This window comes from Anguilla rostrata, chromosome 6 (assembly GCF_018555375.3).
Source record: "Anguilla rostrata isolate EN2019 chromosome 6, ASM1855537v3, whole genome shotgun sequence".
Taxonomy (NCBI): domain Eukaryota; kingdom Metazoa; phylum Chordata; class Actinopteri; order Anguilliformes; family Anguillidae; genus Anguilla; species Anguilla rostrata.
In genome coordinates this window covers 49867181-49885961 of record NC_057938.1, presented here as the reverse complement: position 1 = coordinate 49885961, position 18781 = coordinate 49867181, and the positions used below count along the sequence as shown (strand labels likewise).

At 43.7% G+C, this 18781-nt stretch overlaps 2 protein-coding genes across 2 annotated transcripts; both read left to right on the top strand.

Moving 5' to 3' along the window:
- The first annotated feature begins 78 nt into the window (after nucleotides 1-78).
- On the top strand, nucleotides 79-4415 carry LOC135257516 (nephrocan-like). The gene is made up of 4 exons (XM_064340317.1): nucleotides 79-247; nucleotides 1080-1215; nucleotides 2174-3075; nucleotides 3621-4415. The coding sequence occupies exons 3-4, from the start codon at nucleotides 2273-2275 to the stop codon at nucleotides 4045-4047; spliced, it is 1230 nt and encodes a 409-aa protein (XP_064196387.1). The 5' UTR covers nucleotides 79-247; nucleotides 1080-1215; nucleotides 2174-2272; the 3' UTR covers nucleotides 4048-4415.
- A 301-nt stretch (nucleotides 4416-4716) lies between these two features.
- nus1 (NUS1 dehydrodolichyl diphosphate synthase subunit) lies at nucleotides 4717-16517 on the top strand. Its single transcript, XM_064340318.1, has 5 exons — nucleotides 4717-5285; nucleotides 7469-7600; nucleotides 9799-9951; nucleotides 11059-11158; nucleotides 12813-16517. The coding sequence occupies exons 1-5, from the start codon at nucleotides 4922-4924 to the stop codon at nucleotides 12901-12903; spliced, it is 840 nt and encodes a 279-aa protein (XP_064196388.1). The 5' UTR covers nucleotides 4717-4921; the 3' UTR covers nucleotides 12904-16517.
- The last annotated feature ends 2264 nt before the right edge of the window (nucleotides 16518-18781 follow it).

The following is an 18781-nucleotide window of genomic DNA, read 5'->3' as shown; positions in this document are numbered from 1 at the left end:
TCCTTGCTATAGGGATAGAATGAATAGACAGTCTTAAAAATATTCTGTCCATGTGTCTTTTCCTATTTATTCATGCTGACCCCACCCTGTGTCGGAACTCTGGCCTACATTTTTTACGAGCTGGACACAGATAGGCTAACCACAAATCAATGGCAGTACGTTTAGCTATATTTGTCCGCAGAAAACAGAAAAACTAATGATTATTAATTGTGGTATTAAGTTGTGCTGGCTTACTTAATTTAACAAGGTAATGCTGTAATGTTAAATTGAAAATACAAAATTTTGAATTTAAGTAAACATAGTGAAAGTTGCATTAATTCATATCCTAGAATCATTAAATTATTGGATATAAGTTACTGCCAGTTTATATGTTTACTTTTATATGAAGGATGTAGTGGGAAATAATGATGTTATAATAAATGCTAAAATGAAGAGCTTAAAAACTAAATATGTGTTTCTCTGTTTATTCAGAGACTGATGTGTTTATTTAATTTGGTTAGTCTTCTTCTGTCCATGAAGTACAACTGAAAAGCATCACTTTCCATGGGGAGTTTATACTGAGAAAGATTAGGAAATACAAGATACATAGAACACATGGGACAACAGAGGTTGCCAATAGACAACTAAAGGACTGGTTATTAATTCATCCACCGCGATATACAACTTTTTCGAAGTCATGGTGAAGTTAGTACTCTTAATCTAAAAACAAAACAAAAAGACAGCACTTAAAGGAGCTCCTTCATTGTTGAACTTAGGAGACGGTCAAGTATTGACAGACAAAGGAAATTGCATTTGTTCAACAGAATGGGCAGTAAATTGTTTATCAGCAAGTTTCTCACGTCCACAAACAGAAGGGCAATCTATTACTGTTTGTCAGTTCCTTGTCAGTGTCAAATGTTGTTTTTACTAAAGATAAAATCTCTGCCATTGTTCCAAACGTTGCAAAGAAAACCCACTCTCACCGACTAAGCAGATCTATTTAAGCAGCAGAGTCAATGCCTGACTTCCAGGGATTTCACAATGTGGTTTCTCTTGCTTTTTATTTGCGTAATAATGCAACCTTATTGCTGCATTTGCAGCAATTCGTGTCCAAAGAAATGCGTCTGTGAATATTCAAAATCTGTGCAGTGTTTCCGGGTGCAAGCTGTTCCTTCCGGCATTCCAAAAGATGCAAGGAAACTCAACTTGGGATACAACCACTTAAAGGAGCTAAAGGTAAGGGCAATGGCACATGGGCTTTTCTACAGATCTACTGTGTGAATTAATGCTCTTGTATTTACTACAGGTTAAGTCACTCTGTCTAAACTATTACTTAAAAAAAAACAACTTTACGCACCGAAAGTATAAAAGTATGCATATTTATATATCATCCCGTTTTCATATATTTTAAGTAATTTAAATGTTATGTAAAACCATGATATGTTCATATACAAAAATATGAATTTTTGCATAGCACATTTCAGTTTTTTTTTTTGCAGATATCAACAGAATGTTTTTGATTGTACCTGAGGTTTCTCTGTTATGGATTAAACAAAATGATAGAGGGAACAGGAATGTAGTATTTCTCTGGAGACCGTCTTCTTTTTCTTGACTTTTGGAGAGTGTAATGTAAATAAGATGGAAAAATTAGATGGCTGAAAAACTGTAGCACATTGGAAATCACAGCAATTCTTTATTTTTTATTTTAAAATAAATATTATATTTTTATTTTATTTTATTCATTTTTTTGGAGGGGGGTGGTGCACATTAACGTGGTGAATGTGCATAATTGATTATGGTTCATACTGAATGCTATTACATGTTTTAAAGTGTTATAAGGTATTAATTTTTTGTTTGTCTCCCATGCCTTACACATATATTAGCTAAGTCACAGAAAGACTTCTGATCTAAATTTCATATTACCTAACATAAGTGTGCACGTGTAGACTAACACTTTTGAAACAATGTGCAATATATGAATTCCATACTTTGTGTTATATGCTTGCATATTCTTTTTTAATTTTTGTACAATTAGGTCTGCACACTGATATGTGATCAGTCTGATTCATATGTGATGTTAAAGGTTGCTTTCCCAATGATAACTTGCATAACTACAGCATTTATCACTCATTGAGTATATTAATCTAACTATGGATTTGATGCATAATTACTGATCTTTTTTGGTGCATTTCAGAGCAGGGATTTCCATGGCCTGACAGGGCTGGAGGAAGTGATTGTGTCCTCCTGTGGAGTAGAGGTGGTGGAGTCTGGGGTGTTCAGGGCTCAGGGGAACATGAGAAGCCTGGAGCTCCAGAAGAACAAGCTGAAACATGTGCCACGTGGCCTTCCCCACAGCCTGGAGACCCTCAAACTGGGCAACAACAGGATCCAAGGCCTGCAGGAGTCCGCATTTGAGGGCCTGAAAAAACTGCGGGTGCTGGACCTGCAGAACAACCTGATAACCAACCTGCGTGCCAGCGCTCTCTCCCCCCTGGTAAAACTGGAGTGTCTTTATCTGGACAGTAATAATATCGAGAGCGTGCAGGGCTCCCTCAAACTGGCTCAGCTGAACCTGCTGAGCATGGCGAACAACAAGATTCCCTCTCTGTCGTCGGCCTTCTTCACGTTGCTACGGTCCCTTGCGACATTACGGCTGACGGGGAATGGCCTCGTCAGAGTCCCGCATGACCTCCCCCAGGCGCTGTCCTCCCTGAACCTGGACAGAAACCAGATTCGCTCCCTGAGGAGTCGGGAACTGGGCCACCTCCGCCACCTTGCCGCGCTGTCCGTGTCCCAAAACAAGTTGGTGTCCGTGGATGGGGGCCTGCGCCTGCCCAACCTGACGGTGCTGGAGCTGTCGGGGAACCACCTCCGGATGTTGCCCACCAGGGTGACCCCCAAGCTGGAGAAACTGGACTGCGGGCAGAACTCCATCCAGGAGATCACCTATCAGCAGCTCTCTGGGATGAGGCAGTTGAGGCACCTGTTCCTGGAGAACAACTCCATCCAGCACTTTGAGGCCAACGCCCTGAAGAACTGCATCCACCTGACCGACCTGGCCTTGGAACAGAACCTCCTTCCGGCTATTCCAGAGGGGTAGGGGCACATTCAGACTTTGCTCTTACAATTCTTTTCACGTTACAGATGTTGAAAGTGGTAGTTCATTATATGGGATTTGAAATGACAAGCTGCCTAAGTTTAAGAGAATTCTAAGAGTTAGAATGCAAGCTGTTCTGGACTCAAAGGTGATCGTGCTCATATATCGTATATTCTATTAAGAATAAGCAAAACCATATTAATAATTTGAAATTTGAAGTCTGAAAGCAGGTTTGCCTTTTGCGTGTGTGTGCGCACATGCATGCATGCGTATGTTGCATTTTAGTGGACCGAAATACAAAAAAACCCTCAATATTTTAAGCAGAGCAAGAGAGAGAGTGAAATAGAGAGACAAACTAAGGTAGGAAACCTTGAAGTGGGAGAAAGAATTGGAAATGAATTTATGCCCATCAAATAAATAAATTCTTGTAATTCTTAGCCAGAGAAATCTACGTGAGGCTAGTACAATTTAGTGGTTCAAACGTGTTTTGTTTGTTCATTTGTTTTTGTTTTCTGTTTGTGTTTTTGTTTCTTGACCACCCCAGTCTCCCCGAAACACTGGTTCGACTGGATTTGAAAGGGAACCGCATCGCAACGATCCGCGAACGGGAGCTGATTTCCCTCAAGCGCCTCCAAGTGTTGAATCTGCGCAACAACAAATTGTCCTCTCTTAGCCTGTCCGCACTGGAGTTGCTGCCTAGGCTGAGGAAGGTCTACCTGGATGGGAATCCCTGGAACTGTAGCTGCGAAATTATTCGGGTTAAGAGGAGACTGCTAGCTAGGAGGGTGGAGATTCGCACCGAGCTGTGCAATGAGCCGATTCGCGCGCCGGGAGACGACTGGCGCGCGTACCTCAGGGAGCAAGATAAGTGTGAGGAGTATATCCGAGAAACGGTTGTGGAGAATCAAGAAAAGAGCACTGTACAAATTGAGCAGACAGACAATGAGGAATACTATGACTATGACTCTTAGCATACTTTATGCATATTAAATATAGTCTTTTCAACAGCCTGTCGTGTTTCCATTTGTTTTGTTATGGAATAAACAAACAATTGAGTTTGCTTGTGAGCTGTGTAAGAAGGAAATACAAGTTTATGTTTTGCATACCATACACGATATACTAATGAATAATCTCCATTGCAGTCCATAATCACAACTAGCATTTTGTCATTTGTTTCTACTTAAAATACCAGTACTATTGTTGTTGTGTATTTGTCTCTTTTTTTGTAAATGGTTCTTTTTAATCTAACCCACTTCTTGGCTAATATTTTATAAATGTAGTAGCTGGTTCGATTAACTTTACATATAACATTTCCTAACATTAAATGAGTTGTTCATTCTTTTATCTGACTATCATTGACTTAAACTTTTGAAAAATGCCCGCACTAAAGAAGAATCGATTAATGCACAATGATTGCATTTCATTAGATTATTGTTTCCTTTCGCAGAAACGGAGTAGGATTCGGTTTGAATAATGGCAACCAAGGAGTACCAATAATAGCATACAGAATTCTGAATTGTCATAATCGAATCTGTACTCAGTACACTAGCGCGGGATTTCCTCTAGATGGCGACAATTCTGAACTGTATTTTCCTTCTCTAGCTCTGCCCCCTTACGCACTTGGGCAGTATGTCCTATCACCGAGCTCCATGTAATCATGTTAGTTCAAAGTTTAAAGGTAAGAAGGAGGAAAAATGGCAGCCGGCAAACTGAGGTGTTGGCAATGAATTGAATGGCTTATCCGCGAGTATATTTGGCTACCCACGCCCGTCTCTTTAAAAAATTGGAATGCGGCATTGTGTGAATTCCTGATATATAAAAGGTTTTCGATTTAAGAAAGACTGTATGATGGCACTGGTGTACGAGTTCGTCTGGCGGATTTTGCATGCCCTCCTGCATCTACAACGAGTGCTCATCTCCTGGTTCCGAATCCGCCTGTGGAACTGGCGTCTCTGGAAGCGGGCTGTGGCGGCTCTGCTCGTGCCACTGGCTCTTGGTTTCCAGAACCATAAAAAGCTAGGCTCGTCTGCGGGCAAGCGGGGTCTCCGTCGAGTACGGTGGGGAGCGGACGGGAAATCTCTGGAGAAATTACCGCTGCACGTAGGCTTGCTGATAGTGGAAGAGGAACTGCACTACACAGACATCGCCAACCTGGTCGTCTGGTGCATGGCTGTGGGAATCTCTTATGTTAGTGTTTACGATAATCAAGGTAAGCTCAATCACAGCGTTTAGGCGATATCTATTGGACCTGTACTAGACCTGCATGCAATCAGTCTATTCTGAGAGCTGAATCAGCCAACGGTGTGAAAGTTGAAACAGAGTAGGAAGTGCTGTGTGAATTTCCTGATACGTATTGCAACACAGGCAATCATGTGAGCTAGTGCGGTACCCCTAATTAGACCGAAAATGCTAAAATGTTGGATATAGCTAAGTTAGATACAGTTTTTTTTATTTTTTTATTTTTAATCAGTTTGATCAGTGTCACAAGTTAACCGTCATGTTTATTTGGTCCTGTCAGTTTGGAGATTAGCTTGCTACGGTGTTCTTTCCTAGCCACAGATTTGTTTTCCAGCACACAAATCTCCGTATGATTTACGCTCTGATAATTTTTAGTACACTAACTAATCACTATCAGTAATGATGTTTGGTCGTTAACTCCTGCACATGACTTATGTTGTCTGATATCTTGTTCAGCAGTCGTTAGCATCAATCACTCTCGCTCCATCGTTAATTCCATATATAATAATTGTGCCAGTTATTGCCAGATCCACCTTAATATCAGCTGGCACGTGGGGCGTCGGTGGTCTTCCCGTCTCTGTGCTTAAATACATAATTGGATCAGTAATTAGGCTTATGAATGCAGGTGACCGTGTCCTCGAGGTACCCTCAGCCTTTCACCTTTCACAGATATAAGGAATCTTTAGGGTTAGGACACTCCAGGAATAGAGTTGCTTACTGCTAGTCTTCCTAGGCAAATGCTTTTGAATTTGAAGGTGTGGATTTCCTGTCAGTAAGCATACAATGAGGTATCGGTTTCTATTATACAGTACAATCCCACTCTACCTCTCTTTTCCAGCTTGAGACAATCAGTCCCTGGTATTCCAGTAGCTTTAGGTTTTCTTCCTTCTATCATAAGTGTATGTTATGTCCTTCTTAGGTTCTATACAGTCCAGCTATTGGTGCCTGAAAGCAACTGCAAAACAATTTCCTCTACAAAAAAATGAGCTGTGAGATTCAATTATTTGTAGCAAATGAAGCATATTTCTTATTGTATTTTGTGTAATATTGCAGTCTGAGTATTATTTCTGTTGAAAAGTTGGCAGTAACCAGTCTGCTTTACATGTCCTTGAATGTGATGTTGTAAACACTTCTGAAGTCTGGGACAGTGGCACAGTTCAGTTTCCCAAGAATTAGGCCTATGCTGCCTTTAGCCTGTTCAGTATTTCCCAATCTTATGAGAAAATGAGCTTGACGAATGGATTGCTTTTAATGTTATTCAATCCGCATTGTCCGTACCACAGTAACCACATTGATACTGTTCCTTTTAGTTTATTAAAGAAACGGCAACATTTTCAATGGCAAGAAAAGCAGTAAAAGAGAGCTAGTGCTTATGGATAGCTGGGTCAGACGCTTGGAAGTGCCAGACTCAGTGTGCGCGTGTGAATTATTCCCTCGGATCACATGATTGAAATGCCAGATTTGGCGAATGACTCATGTCTGGTATGAGCAGATATACTATAAAAAAAGAAGTAATTTGAGCAGTTTACAGAAAGCCTAAAATGCATCAGATGAAATAAAAAGACATTTTTTCTGGACAAGTGTCAGCCAAATAACTAAAGAATCGATAGGAAATAAAACATGCTCAGCTGAAGCCTATTTGTTAGTAATTAGGTGCTGATTCCCAAAAAACAGTGGAGAAAAACACAGACAGCTCTCTATAAAATTCACTTATGATATATTACATAAATGTATGAAGCACGAATGTTTTGGCCAGAGCCTTCCTCTGTGTGCTAAACATGCAAAAACTTTTCTCTTCACCGCCAAATAGCTAACCAAAAAACATCTTAAATTATTTATGCAAAATATATATTTATATAAACATTATTTATATGAAATATGCATTTAAAATGTTCTTAAGGTGGAGAAGTCGTTGGCAGGGGACGGAACAGATCCCTGAAGATCCCTAATGCCTGTCAGAGTTCAAGACATTTTATTCAAATATATTCAAATGTATTCAAAGTTCTGATTAAATTCACATTTTCCTCAATGGAACTCCGGGGGTAGTGCTGTTGGTTTCGATTCCTACTTGCTGCCTTGCTGCTCGCTCTTTGGAAGTCGTTCATTTGCACCGTTGACATGAATCACAGTCCGGAACGTCTGTGTTTTGCTAAGGTCTCTTCAGAAGAAACAACTCCAGACTGATGGACGAAATTCTGAAGCAGCAACAGGATCTTCTGGGTCTTGACAGCGCCAAGTACCCTGTCGAGTTTTTGAACAACAAAAGTGAAAAACTGGACCATCAAGGTGGGTGGAAACATTGCCCTTTGTGAAAGTAACATTAGATGGATTGTAAATTGTGTTGCTTTTGCAAGATTGCACTGCTTCGGGATAGGAATGCCACTCCCAGTCCTTTGTAGTTTGAGCCGTTCCAGGTCTTACTTAGAACCAGGGTAGTGTTCCAGGTGGGAACCACCCACAGGCGGCTGCACTGACCTGCTTCTCGTGAAACCCGGAAAGGGGCTCAAATTACTAGGTGTCGGGAGTTGTGATTTCCATCCCTGTAGTTGCTATTAGTTTGTGCTCACTGCTGGCGGGAGTTTCTATGTCATAAGTCGTATGTCTGTCCTAGCTCCAGGGGACAGGACTTCCAGAGGCAGGTTGAAGTTAGAAAAGTATCCAGTTTGGGGAGATTTAATGTGACTTTTCTGTTAGCTAATGCTACTCTGCCCTGATCACAAATACTGCAAGTCTAACAGCGATCTACTCCTGGGGGGTATTTCATGAAGCAGTGTTACTGAGTTAGCTGCATGACTGCATTGGGTAAAACCCGAAGCAGCTCTATTTACTTCAGTCCATGTTCCAGATTTGGGAGGGTTTTGGGTTTCACTCAGTGCTGTTATCCAGCTAACTGAGTGATCCTGCTTTGTGAAATACCCCCCTGGTCTTCTCACGATCCAATTTTAACTTGTGTGTGGTGTGAAGGAATTTGAACACCCCTGTGTGAAACCGCTTACAGGCCGATCTGCATTCGCGTCTTCACCTGAGGTCAGGGGTCTTGGGCAATGACCGAAAGCTTGGGATGGTCTTAGGAGTGAGGTTTATCAGCTGAGATTTGAAGGCCCTCCACCCTGAGACTTATATCCTAAACCCTGAGAATACAGGGCTTCAGGGCTGCCTCCCTGTGATTGGTTGTGAAGCTTGTTTATCTGGCATACTGGTAGCCAAGGGGTTTCGCGAATATCAGTTGGACTGAACTGTCGGGCACTATTAAACTCACCGGCTCATTTGAATAAACCGTTGTCCGTTACCGTGTAGAGAGAAGAGTCCTTCGGTGTGTTTGTACAAAGACTGGCGGCACATGTTGGGTCCCATTCCTCACAGGTTCGTTGGAGCCTGAAGTTCACGAACAGGAGGAACCTGTTGAGGTAGTTCAGGCATCTTGCACAGGTTCCCTGGGAGCCTTCCTCTCGATTCATTACCAGCTGGGCGGAGACTGCAGGGTCGACCCAGGCAGCACTAGAGGGACTATATCTGTTGGATTGGGCTGAGATTACTTTGGGATCTGTCTGGAGGAGCTGTGACGTACCTCTGCAGTTACATCATCTAGCTACACAAGGACTGCCCAACCTTATTCCTGGAGATCTATTTCTTGTAGCTTTTCATTTCAACCCTAATTTGGCACACCTGATTCTTCTAATTAGCAGCTCAACAAGATCTCTAGCTGTTGAATGAGGTATGCTTTGTTGGGGTGAAAACCTACGCTACAGGGCAGTAGATCTCCAAGAACCTGTGCTAGAGGATGTAATGCATGGATGCAAAGCTTCTCATTGATGAGTGTTAATGCAGTGATATTTAATGCAGGCATCTGTCATTTAAAAATGCTGAGAGTCCACAGCACTGAAATTTAGTCAGCGCTTGCTGGTAAACTGGAACCGAGAAGCCCAATACCAGGACTGTTGGCCCTTCTCAATAAGGTGTTTCAAATCAGTTTCAGCAGCAATGCGTGCGCAATGTCACATGACTGGCCGTGGTTTGTTTTTGCGCCTGCGAAGGCAGTCCTCGCGGGTTAATTAAGGAGCGGAGTGCATTCTCACAAGTTGTCGGCGTTTGGAAGTGTATGAACTGCGCCTTGAGCGAGCGAATCTGTCGAACAGCTCGTACGCACAGGAGCATATGGAAGAATAATGAGCTGGAGGTCTAAGCGTTCTCCTGACTGTGTTTAAGTATGCGCGATCCGTCGCCCTGTGGATGTTTTCCGTTCGATACCTCGGGTGGTTTTCTTATTGGCACACACACACATCCCTGAAATCCAGCAAATATTGCACCCATTAAGAGCCTGCAGTGTATCATTAATGTGCGCCATTGCATGTCTCTTGGAGCCACTTGCTGGAGCTGAAGCATTATTTAATGAAATACTGAGGAGAGATTCACCGGTACAGATGATGATCTGTGGGAACAGGAAGTGGGTGACAGAGCTGTGTCGTTGTTGCCTCCCCCCGTAGTGCTGTCATGCCAGGCGGTGGTGAAGGCCTTGTCTCCTGACGACGGGAGACCCAGCATCGTGAGGGCCGCCCAGGAGCTGTGCAAAGCCGTCGAGCAGAAGGAGAGGAGGTCCAAAGACATAGACGTCCACACGCTGGACTCTCTACTCAGAGGTAAGGATATATTCATTATCTTTATATATTATCTATGCATTCATTCTATATATCATTCTATCTCTATATATTATCTATGGTATTCATTATGTCTCATATTGGGCAACATTATGGTGCTGACATGGTATTTCCAAAGGACATTCTTATACAGAGTTGTAGTACTTACAGTAAACAGTGGTATTTAAAAAAATGCACGGTGTTTTAGAAATTATTTTCTAGTCCATTTTAAGGTGGTGAAATTCAGCTTCGATCGATTAAAAAAACTTTTTTAGAGGACTCAGTGCGATCCTCGTGTTCTTCTGACCGCCAATTATGACTCTCACGCTACGTGTTGGAGAAAGATCGGCGTAATAAAAAAATTTCTTTATTTTTATACTTTTTATGTGATGTGCTAGATAAAATTCTGCGTTTGAGGTCACGCTGAAACTTTCTTAAAAGACTTCAAAGCAGTGGTGCGTGATTAAAAGTCTCGGGTAATGAGAACCGAAGCCGGTTCCGTGCCAGATCTCTCAAGAACCGCTGAGCGCTGTCAGGAGTCCTGGGTCCACCTCAGCCCGCACCAGAATTAATTACCCGGTAATGCGCATTTAAAGTCCCAGGCTTCAGATCAAATATTTAGAAGGCTCTGTAAATCAAATCGATGCATTCGCAGAACACTAACCTCAATATAACATCCCTCCCCCCCGTTTAGATCAGCAGATTCTCCTTCAAGAGTTACAATGAGGTAATATCGGAGGTGGCGGGAGAGTGATCTGCGCGTCTCGCGCGAAAATTTCTTTTTACGTGCCGGTGTTTAAACGGGCGGTTTTTTTCTTCTCCGCGGCATCATCCTCTCTGATAACGAGGAGAAGTGTCTGGTTCGGTCTCTTGCTTTCCCGGCGATGTGCTCAGATGCATCTGAACTCGTATTCGGAACTGACGCGGAGGAGCCTGCGGCGTAGCTCATTTCAAACCTCATTTTAAAAAGGGATGAATGGAGGACTGCGGTCAAAACGCTGTTTTCACTTAATGTGTATATATGTGTAGTTGATAAAGTTTATAAATGTGTAATATTTATGGCTGCAGTGCATTGTGGGAACTGTGTTTTGTTGTGATCTGTTTGTACAGACTCTGCGCACATACCGGACCCGGACCTCGTTCTGAAGTTCGGTGCAGTGGAGAGCACCTTGGGTTTCCTCCCGTGGCACATTCGGCTATCTGAGTTCATGTGAGTCCCCCCCCCACCCCACCCCCTCGCCCCTCTAACCTCACCTCTTCCCCTCCCTTTCCCAGAATCCCCCATCTAAGCAAAACTGCATCCCCAAACACGGGCGTCCAGTATTTCAGAATTGTGTTTTGCTCGAATGCGTTATTGCATTATTTATTTGCTATGCGCAGTCCCACATCATCAGTCGCTTGCGCTGTTTGCATTACACACGCATGCCTAGGAGAGGCTGCACGCTTACTGAGGTAATGCAGCTGAAGGGCTGTGCTCAGAAGCACAAGGACGCTGACCCTTTCTCAGGATAAACGCACGTACCGAGTAAAAGCAAAAACCAGCAGACCCTGCGACTCTCCAGGACCGGGAATGAAGATCACTGCTTTGGGCTTCTAGGCTGGTACATCCCTCCTCCATGCAAAAAGGTGCATAAAAACAGGGTAAAGGACACTACGGTAAGGTGTCTGTACCAGTAGCAGAGTGGAGACTATTGTCCTGTGCGGGACACCGTAGTTTAATTTCACGGGAAACAGCTGCACTGACATCAGATGGGTTGTAGCATCCATTAAACGCGGGGAAATTCCCCATGGCGAGCGTAGCCTTCAGCGAATATGGGGAATGAGTTCTGCTGCTGGAGCATGGCAGCAGTGAGCCTTGGGTGTGTGTGCGTGTGTGCCCGTGTGCGCTACACGCGTGTGATCAGTCATCCACATTCTCATGCCCATACGTCTATCTGACAGATCCTCTGGAGTTCACCTGCTCTGGGGGAGACTGGGAGAGAATAACAATGAGTCCTTTCTCCTTCAACACCACCACCTGCTTTGAATGCTGTGTGTGTGTGTTTGAGTGTGTGTCTCCACACCACCACCTGCTTTGAATGGTGTGTGTGTGTGTGTGTGTGCTTGTGTGTGTGCGTGTGTGTGTGTGCACACATGCGCCTGTGTGTCTATCATCGAGGTTCATCTGTGTAGAATGTCTGTGGCTCCATGTTCAATTGATGATACAGGTGTGATCCAGCACTGATGTTATGTCTGTTTAGAAGACTCAGTCAGCATAATCAGTTGCAACAGACATCAGTGTAGATAGGCTCTCCAGGCCCGGCAAGTTCCGTGCGATTACCCATCATCCCCCAGTCTGTGCATTCTGAAGCTCCTTAAATGGAAGTAATGGTGAATCCAGCTGAGAACAGTGTAGAGATCTGCCCCACGGTCTGTGTCAGCGTCCAACTGGGTCAGTACTGACTGTGATTGGGAGTCCCATAACCAACTGCATAATTGGCCAGAACACTGGGCATCGGGCTTTCCGAATTGAGATAGAAAAACTACAGGCGAAAAGAATTGAAATATGCACGCCCCAAGTGGTCAGCAGTATAAATTATTCAGCACTGATATTATCGGATGGCTAGTTCCTCATATGAACACTAGAGGGCAGTGTCCAGCCGTAGAGGTGCTAACCACATGGAGGCCATTCATCTCCTGCTTTCCAGGAGGAGGGAAAGCGGATGAATTCCTGCAGGGTCAGGGAAAGGGCAGGCGGGGTGACGTACCCGCGCAGCGGTGGCGGAAACGCCGTGGCTTGCCCGTTTTTGAACAGCCCCGCACCCCGCCGCTCTCTGCTCCCGTCGCCATTGACGACCCCCCCCCCCCTCTCTGTTTCCCCGCAGCTCCCTGCCCTCGCACACGGACGTCTCGTACGAGGACTTTTTCAGCGTGCTGAAGCGCTACTCGGCCTGCGAGCAGCGGCAGGGGAAGTGAGCCCCTCTCCCCGCGTTCACCAGCGCCAGAAAACAAGCGGCAGCGACCTGCTGCGCCCCCCACCCTCCCCCCCCGAAACCCCTCCCACCGTGCCCCGCCCCCGTCCCCACCTATGTGTAATTTCAGCTCCTCAAACAGAACGCAAGCCAGGAACACGTGCCATCTCCGCCCCCCTGCCAGAGCCAAGGTAACCACGCACACGGGGACCACCACCCGCTGGAGAGGTTCAGAGACTGAGGCGTCCAGGCCTGTGCCCGTTTAGAAAGGAGCGACCTGAGATTACCTGGAATGACTCTGTCAGAGACATGGTGAATACCCTTAACACGTTTTTTTGTGTCAGTTTGTAATTTAAGCGTATGGTATTCAAAAGATCAAAAAGTGAGAATCCTATTTAAAAATGTCTCTGGACATTACGGTTTGTCGGGGAACGGCAATTATCTGTCGCTTTAAAAAAACAACGCATCTGTCTGTCTGTCTGTCTGTCTGGACGGACGGAGCACGCAAGCGCTGTGTAGAGAACCCCTAGGTAATCCTCCGTGATCTGTGAGTCGATTCTGAATGTGGATATTTTCAAACATAGAAGTCAAAGGGGTTTTTTTTGTGTGAGTGTGGAAGAGAATGAGAGCTGATCTGTTAATGGGTATTCTGCATGCATTGGATGTACTGGACAATTACATGGTTGTACGGTCATTCGGAGTGAGAGTAATGTTGTGTCTTAATGTGTCTCTCTGTCACTGCGTGTGCAAGCGCCCATCTCCCCCCGCCGCCAGCAATCTACACTAAATCTGCACTGAATCCGGGGACTCTAATCTAAAATGCATAAAAATGGTTCCGTCCGTGACATTTTCCCCAGTAAACCTGTCTGAAATTATTAGAAACGCTGAAGAAATTTGCACAGACAGAAGAACTTAATATTAACAGATGTCAAGTAGCGACTCCTGGTTTATTTTCTTTCTTTTTTTTAACACACACCTTACTGGAGAGGCAAGTTACAGTACATTTCCAAATACATATGACTGTCTTAAGATGATTTCCTTCAGATTTTCATTTCGCATCGCCCAGAGTTGTGTTGAATATCATTTGTGTTTGATTTGAAAAAGAATTCCACTCAAGTATTCCCTACTGTCTCGGGTTCAACGCTCCCAGCCATTCATTTCCAGTGTAGACACTAGTTAAGCATGTGTCAGGATGTCGTATCGCTTGGCCTCTCCCACTGTCTGTAGATGGCGATCAGTATGAACACCTAATAAATGCTACTGGTCTCTCTGCTGGCCAAGAACTGCTAATTAGGTTTGGACGGAATTTGTCTATTGTCTTTTTCATTTGGACATTATTGTTGCTTCTATTTCTATACCTACGGTGTAGAGTGGAATTGGCTGTATGCAGTTTTTTGTATTATCAGGAAACGCTAAAACAATTGGGGACTGGGGATTCCTGAAGAAGCGTGTTTTGTCTTGTGCTCTCATTACCCATCTGTTTTGCCGTTTTATCAGTGGTAGCATCTTTGACACCACAGCACTTAATCCTGGTCTGGTAATAAAATGTATGTTTTATTGTGTTTTTTAGTACTTGAAATCAGTTGCTACAGCGAAAGTTAAACTTTTTTTTTAATGCCTAAGAAATTTCTCAGACGACATGCTTGAAATGGCAGCAGCATTTGGAGCTGTTATTTAAAACATTGAAAGGGCCTCCTATTGCACAGGCTTAATGCACCTAAGCCAACGGAAAAGGAGCGTTAATGCACCATAATTAGCACAGATCTGGAGGTGTGTAGCTTCACCTTCCCGCATTTTCCTACCGGGAGCACCACAGTAAAGTAGTCCCTGTTAACGGGGGATTTATTTATTGGAGGCGATAAGAGCGTTTCCCCCGTTGTGCGACTGCGAAATGTAACCGCAAATTGCCGGAATGGCTGTGCTGCAAATTGCTTAATTTGACTCTAATTGAAAGTGTTGATCTGCTATTAAGACATTTCCCCCCCTCGTAGTCCCGGTAATTGTAACAGTTTACGACCAAAAAGTTTAGTTGAAGTATTTTCAGTTCTCCACTTACCAAAACTCCTGTTCTGTTGGAAGGCAGCTAAATTCCCGTGCGTAGTGGATTTCTGGCTTTAAATTAATATTGGGGCATGGGGAGTCTTGGTGTTTTTAAGAAATGCTGTTTGTGGTGCAAAATGGGAACGTCCTGCTTGGGGTGGCTTTTAATGATTTTACACACAGCTTTCCTAACTGCTGCACTACCATAGAATGACAAAAAACTGCCTTGCAGTTTGTTTCTATTGTACATCCTGTAAGAACTTCTTCTCTCCCTTCTGGTGTTTCTTACATGTATTTCTCTCATGTTAGATGTAACAGTCAAAATGCTGCCTGTAATGACATTGCTTTTTCATACCTCAGATGAGTGTCATGATTTTGTAACTGTGCTTCTGACTTGAGCGAGTCTTGTTTAAGCATATTGATTTTGCTGCAGACCCCAATCATACCCGATCAATAACTGAAATAGTGGCAGCACAGCTGTGATTGAACTTACCGTAGATTTGTGTTATTCATGGTAATTCAATGTCATAGTAATGCGCGAGACCATAAAATCTCAGTTGATCTTGGAATCGATTTTTCCAGCGAAGAAGTTCTTTGAATCTTCCACCAGGAAAGATTTGTATAAAATATGAGTACAAGGTTTTTGTCAGCTCTAAGCTCCTTAGAAAATTTATTAGCACTGAGCGTTTTGTCTGATTTTGAATAAACATGGCATTTAAACTCTGACAGTCATGGTTACGACTGTGGAAGATCATCTCCAATTCTGCTTTACAGTGCATTCAGGTTAGGCTGGACGGATCCCCACCTCCCCAAACACATACAAGTGCTGCTCCACACACGCGCACACACACACACACACACATGCATATGTGTGCATGCGCCAACCATTTTAGAAGATGATGGCATAATGGCTTTTCTCGAGGAAAATGCAGCCAGGGGATTTTTAGTTTTTTGCTGATTTTAGATTTCAGTCCCCTTCCTGTAATGACATAATGTTGCCAGTTGTTTCTACTTGAAGCGATTCCCTCCTGTGTCCGCTGTTTTCTCCAGCTGGTTTCTGCACACTTTCAAACGACAGGCTGTAGCTGACTTAACAAATTTCAGAGCTAAAATGTTCTTGTTGTATCTAAAAATAAGAAGACAACTAAAATTTTAGAAGGTGCAAAAAAAAAAAAGGACAGCAGTTTTGCGATTGGGGATATGTTTTTTGCTCTTGGCTTGGTTAGGTGAAAACAAAAAACAGTGAAGATGCCAAATAAAGGAAGCCCTCGAATGCATGCTGGGAAATGTCCTTGGCATCATCATATGTGTATGTGGGCTGAATAATCAGTCTCTTTTTAAAAATTTGATTCATTTGAAAAGGATCCAGATTTTATTTATTAATTTTCCTTAAAAGCTCGCCGATTTGGAGTGTGCCGCATTATTCCATTTACACTTTGTTGTCAGCGCACAAAGCGCAGAGACCTTTCGGCTCTTGAAAGGAGCTAGCAGCCACACACAGCCCCTCCTTCACGATGTTAGCTGCGAGCTAAAACATTCATTGTAAATAAAATAAAGGATGTAAACACATTACGCAAACGAAGGTAATAGATCAGGGATACTCAGATCTGGCCCCCGAGGCCTGCGGTACTGCTGGTTTTCATTCTTGCCCTCTAATCATTTAAACCCGGGGCACCAGGGGAGTCGAATCTCTGGCCAGTCGGTGGCATTAATCGATTAATTAACTGGGCATCAGGTAGAGAGGAAAAGCCAGCCGCACTCCAGGCCCCGAGGGCCAGGTTTGGGCATCCCTGTAATGGATTATAAAGGTGTTCTTTTCGCAAGATGCTGCTGCTGCTCCTTTCGCGGGAGCGTTTCAGCTCTTGGTCTCGGTCTCGGTGCTGTGGAGATGGCGGAGAGCGAGCGTGAGCATGAGAGAGATGTGCGTCTGTCCGTGGTGCCAAAGCCACCGTAGGATCGGGGGTGAAGCGTATGTGAATGTGTCTCTTTGTCTCTAGTGCTGGCCCCCCGCGTCCCCGGCAAGACCCGCTGTTCGTTTGTGTCCGACTGTAAATACTGTGTAGAAGGGTTTTTAAACAAATTAAGAGTCTACAATATAAAGATACCTGTGTACCTATTTTAAATGAACCATGATGAATAAAATGGGGAAGAAAAACTAGCTAAAAGCTCATCGACTCCCTGTCTCTCTAACACCTGTTTCAAGGTCAATTTTTTTTTTTTTTAAAAGCATAAAACCAGTGGAATTAGTTTTATTGAGCAGCCTCCATAAACCTTTCTATCCGCTGTATCTGGGAATTAAAGTTAACTTTTTAAACATTTTACTGCCCATTTAAATAAATTTAATTGTTTTCCCCTAAATTAAAACTGAAGCCGCTCTTGAGTCTAAGTGGTGTCTGTGGAACACAGCCAGCCAACATTCCACTTAAACTGCAGATGCCTCTCTCTGTTACCTTTGTGTTGTCCCACTCTGCATTTTTCTGCCTAATGGAAATGGTCTGAACAGCTGTTGCACCCTTACCTACCAGATATCCCTGGCCTTATCTGCAGCAGTACCCCCCTACCCTTACGCACACACACACACACACACACACACACACGTTCACGCAGTCACACACTCGCAGAATGCCCCATGGTTGACCCCCACCGAGTAGTTCAGGCAGGATGATTGGATTCCCCACTGACAAATGATCCAGAAGATTCTGGAGATTGGTTCGTTTTCCCTTTCCTCACTCATTCTTGCTTGAAGAGATAAGGACTCAAATCCATCACAAAAGAAAGAAAAAGGAAAGAAGAGAGAGACATCATGTGGAAGTACAGAGTCCTCTAGATAGACTAGAAGAAAGCATGATTTGTGCTTAAAAGACTGTGTATAGCTCTCTCGTTTGATTAGAACCAAAACAACAAACATGACATCAAGACAGCAGCCGACAACAAATGCATGATAATTTGGCAGTTTCTGACTGCAGTGTACCCCACAGGTCAGGCCTTGCCTTCGCCAGCATTATCGCAGTAGTACTGGAGAACAGGGTCAGTGATGATAATGCCACACCCTTAGCATGTCTAATGATTAGAATTTATTATTCGTTAATAAAGAAAAATGGAAAGTTGAACAACCCAAGGCAGTAATTAAAATGCACATTGCTAAAGTTAAACACGAAGCAATCCGTTACCCCAACTCCAAGGTCTCTGGAAGCGAGCTACTGATTATCTCATTCATGAAGGTGTGGCTGCTCTGCCATGCACACTGCAGTGCACACAAAAAAAAGCCTTTATTACCGAGATATCAGATCTCTGCATGTGTGAGAGGACAGATCCTCAGGTTCCTTTGCTTGGGAACAGATGTGTGGGATTGTTTCGCGGGTTATGGAGGATTGAAATTTTTTCCGAAAAACTATCTTACAGCGAGGGGTACAATAACATCTTCACCCAGATGAAACTTCCCTTCCGCCTGATTGTGTCAGGCCCGCTGCAGTTCAGTGGAAAATGCGAGTAAAGGCCGTTAAGTATTCTGTTTGTTTTCAGTCCGCTGCTGGGGAGATCAGGTGGAGTTTGACGGATGTCAGTTCAGATGTGCGCCTCGACATGACGGCTCGATCCTGGTTTCGTGAACGCAGTCGTGTCGCTGTGATGTGCTGCAGCGCGACGGCGGCATTATGCAAGGTCGTTCTGTGAAATATTACATCATCTTCCCTATGCAGGGGCACGGAAAACGAATGTGTAGATGCTCCGAAGCCTACGTGACGATATTAGACCTCAAAAATAAATATAAAAATCTTTTTTTTTTTTTACAGTGTATTACTTTAATAAGCTATTTTTCTATGGTTAGAAAGACTCGATGCGGT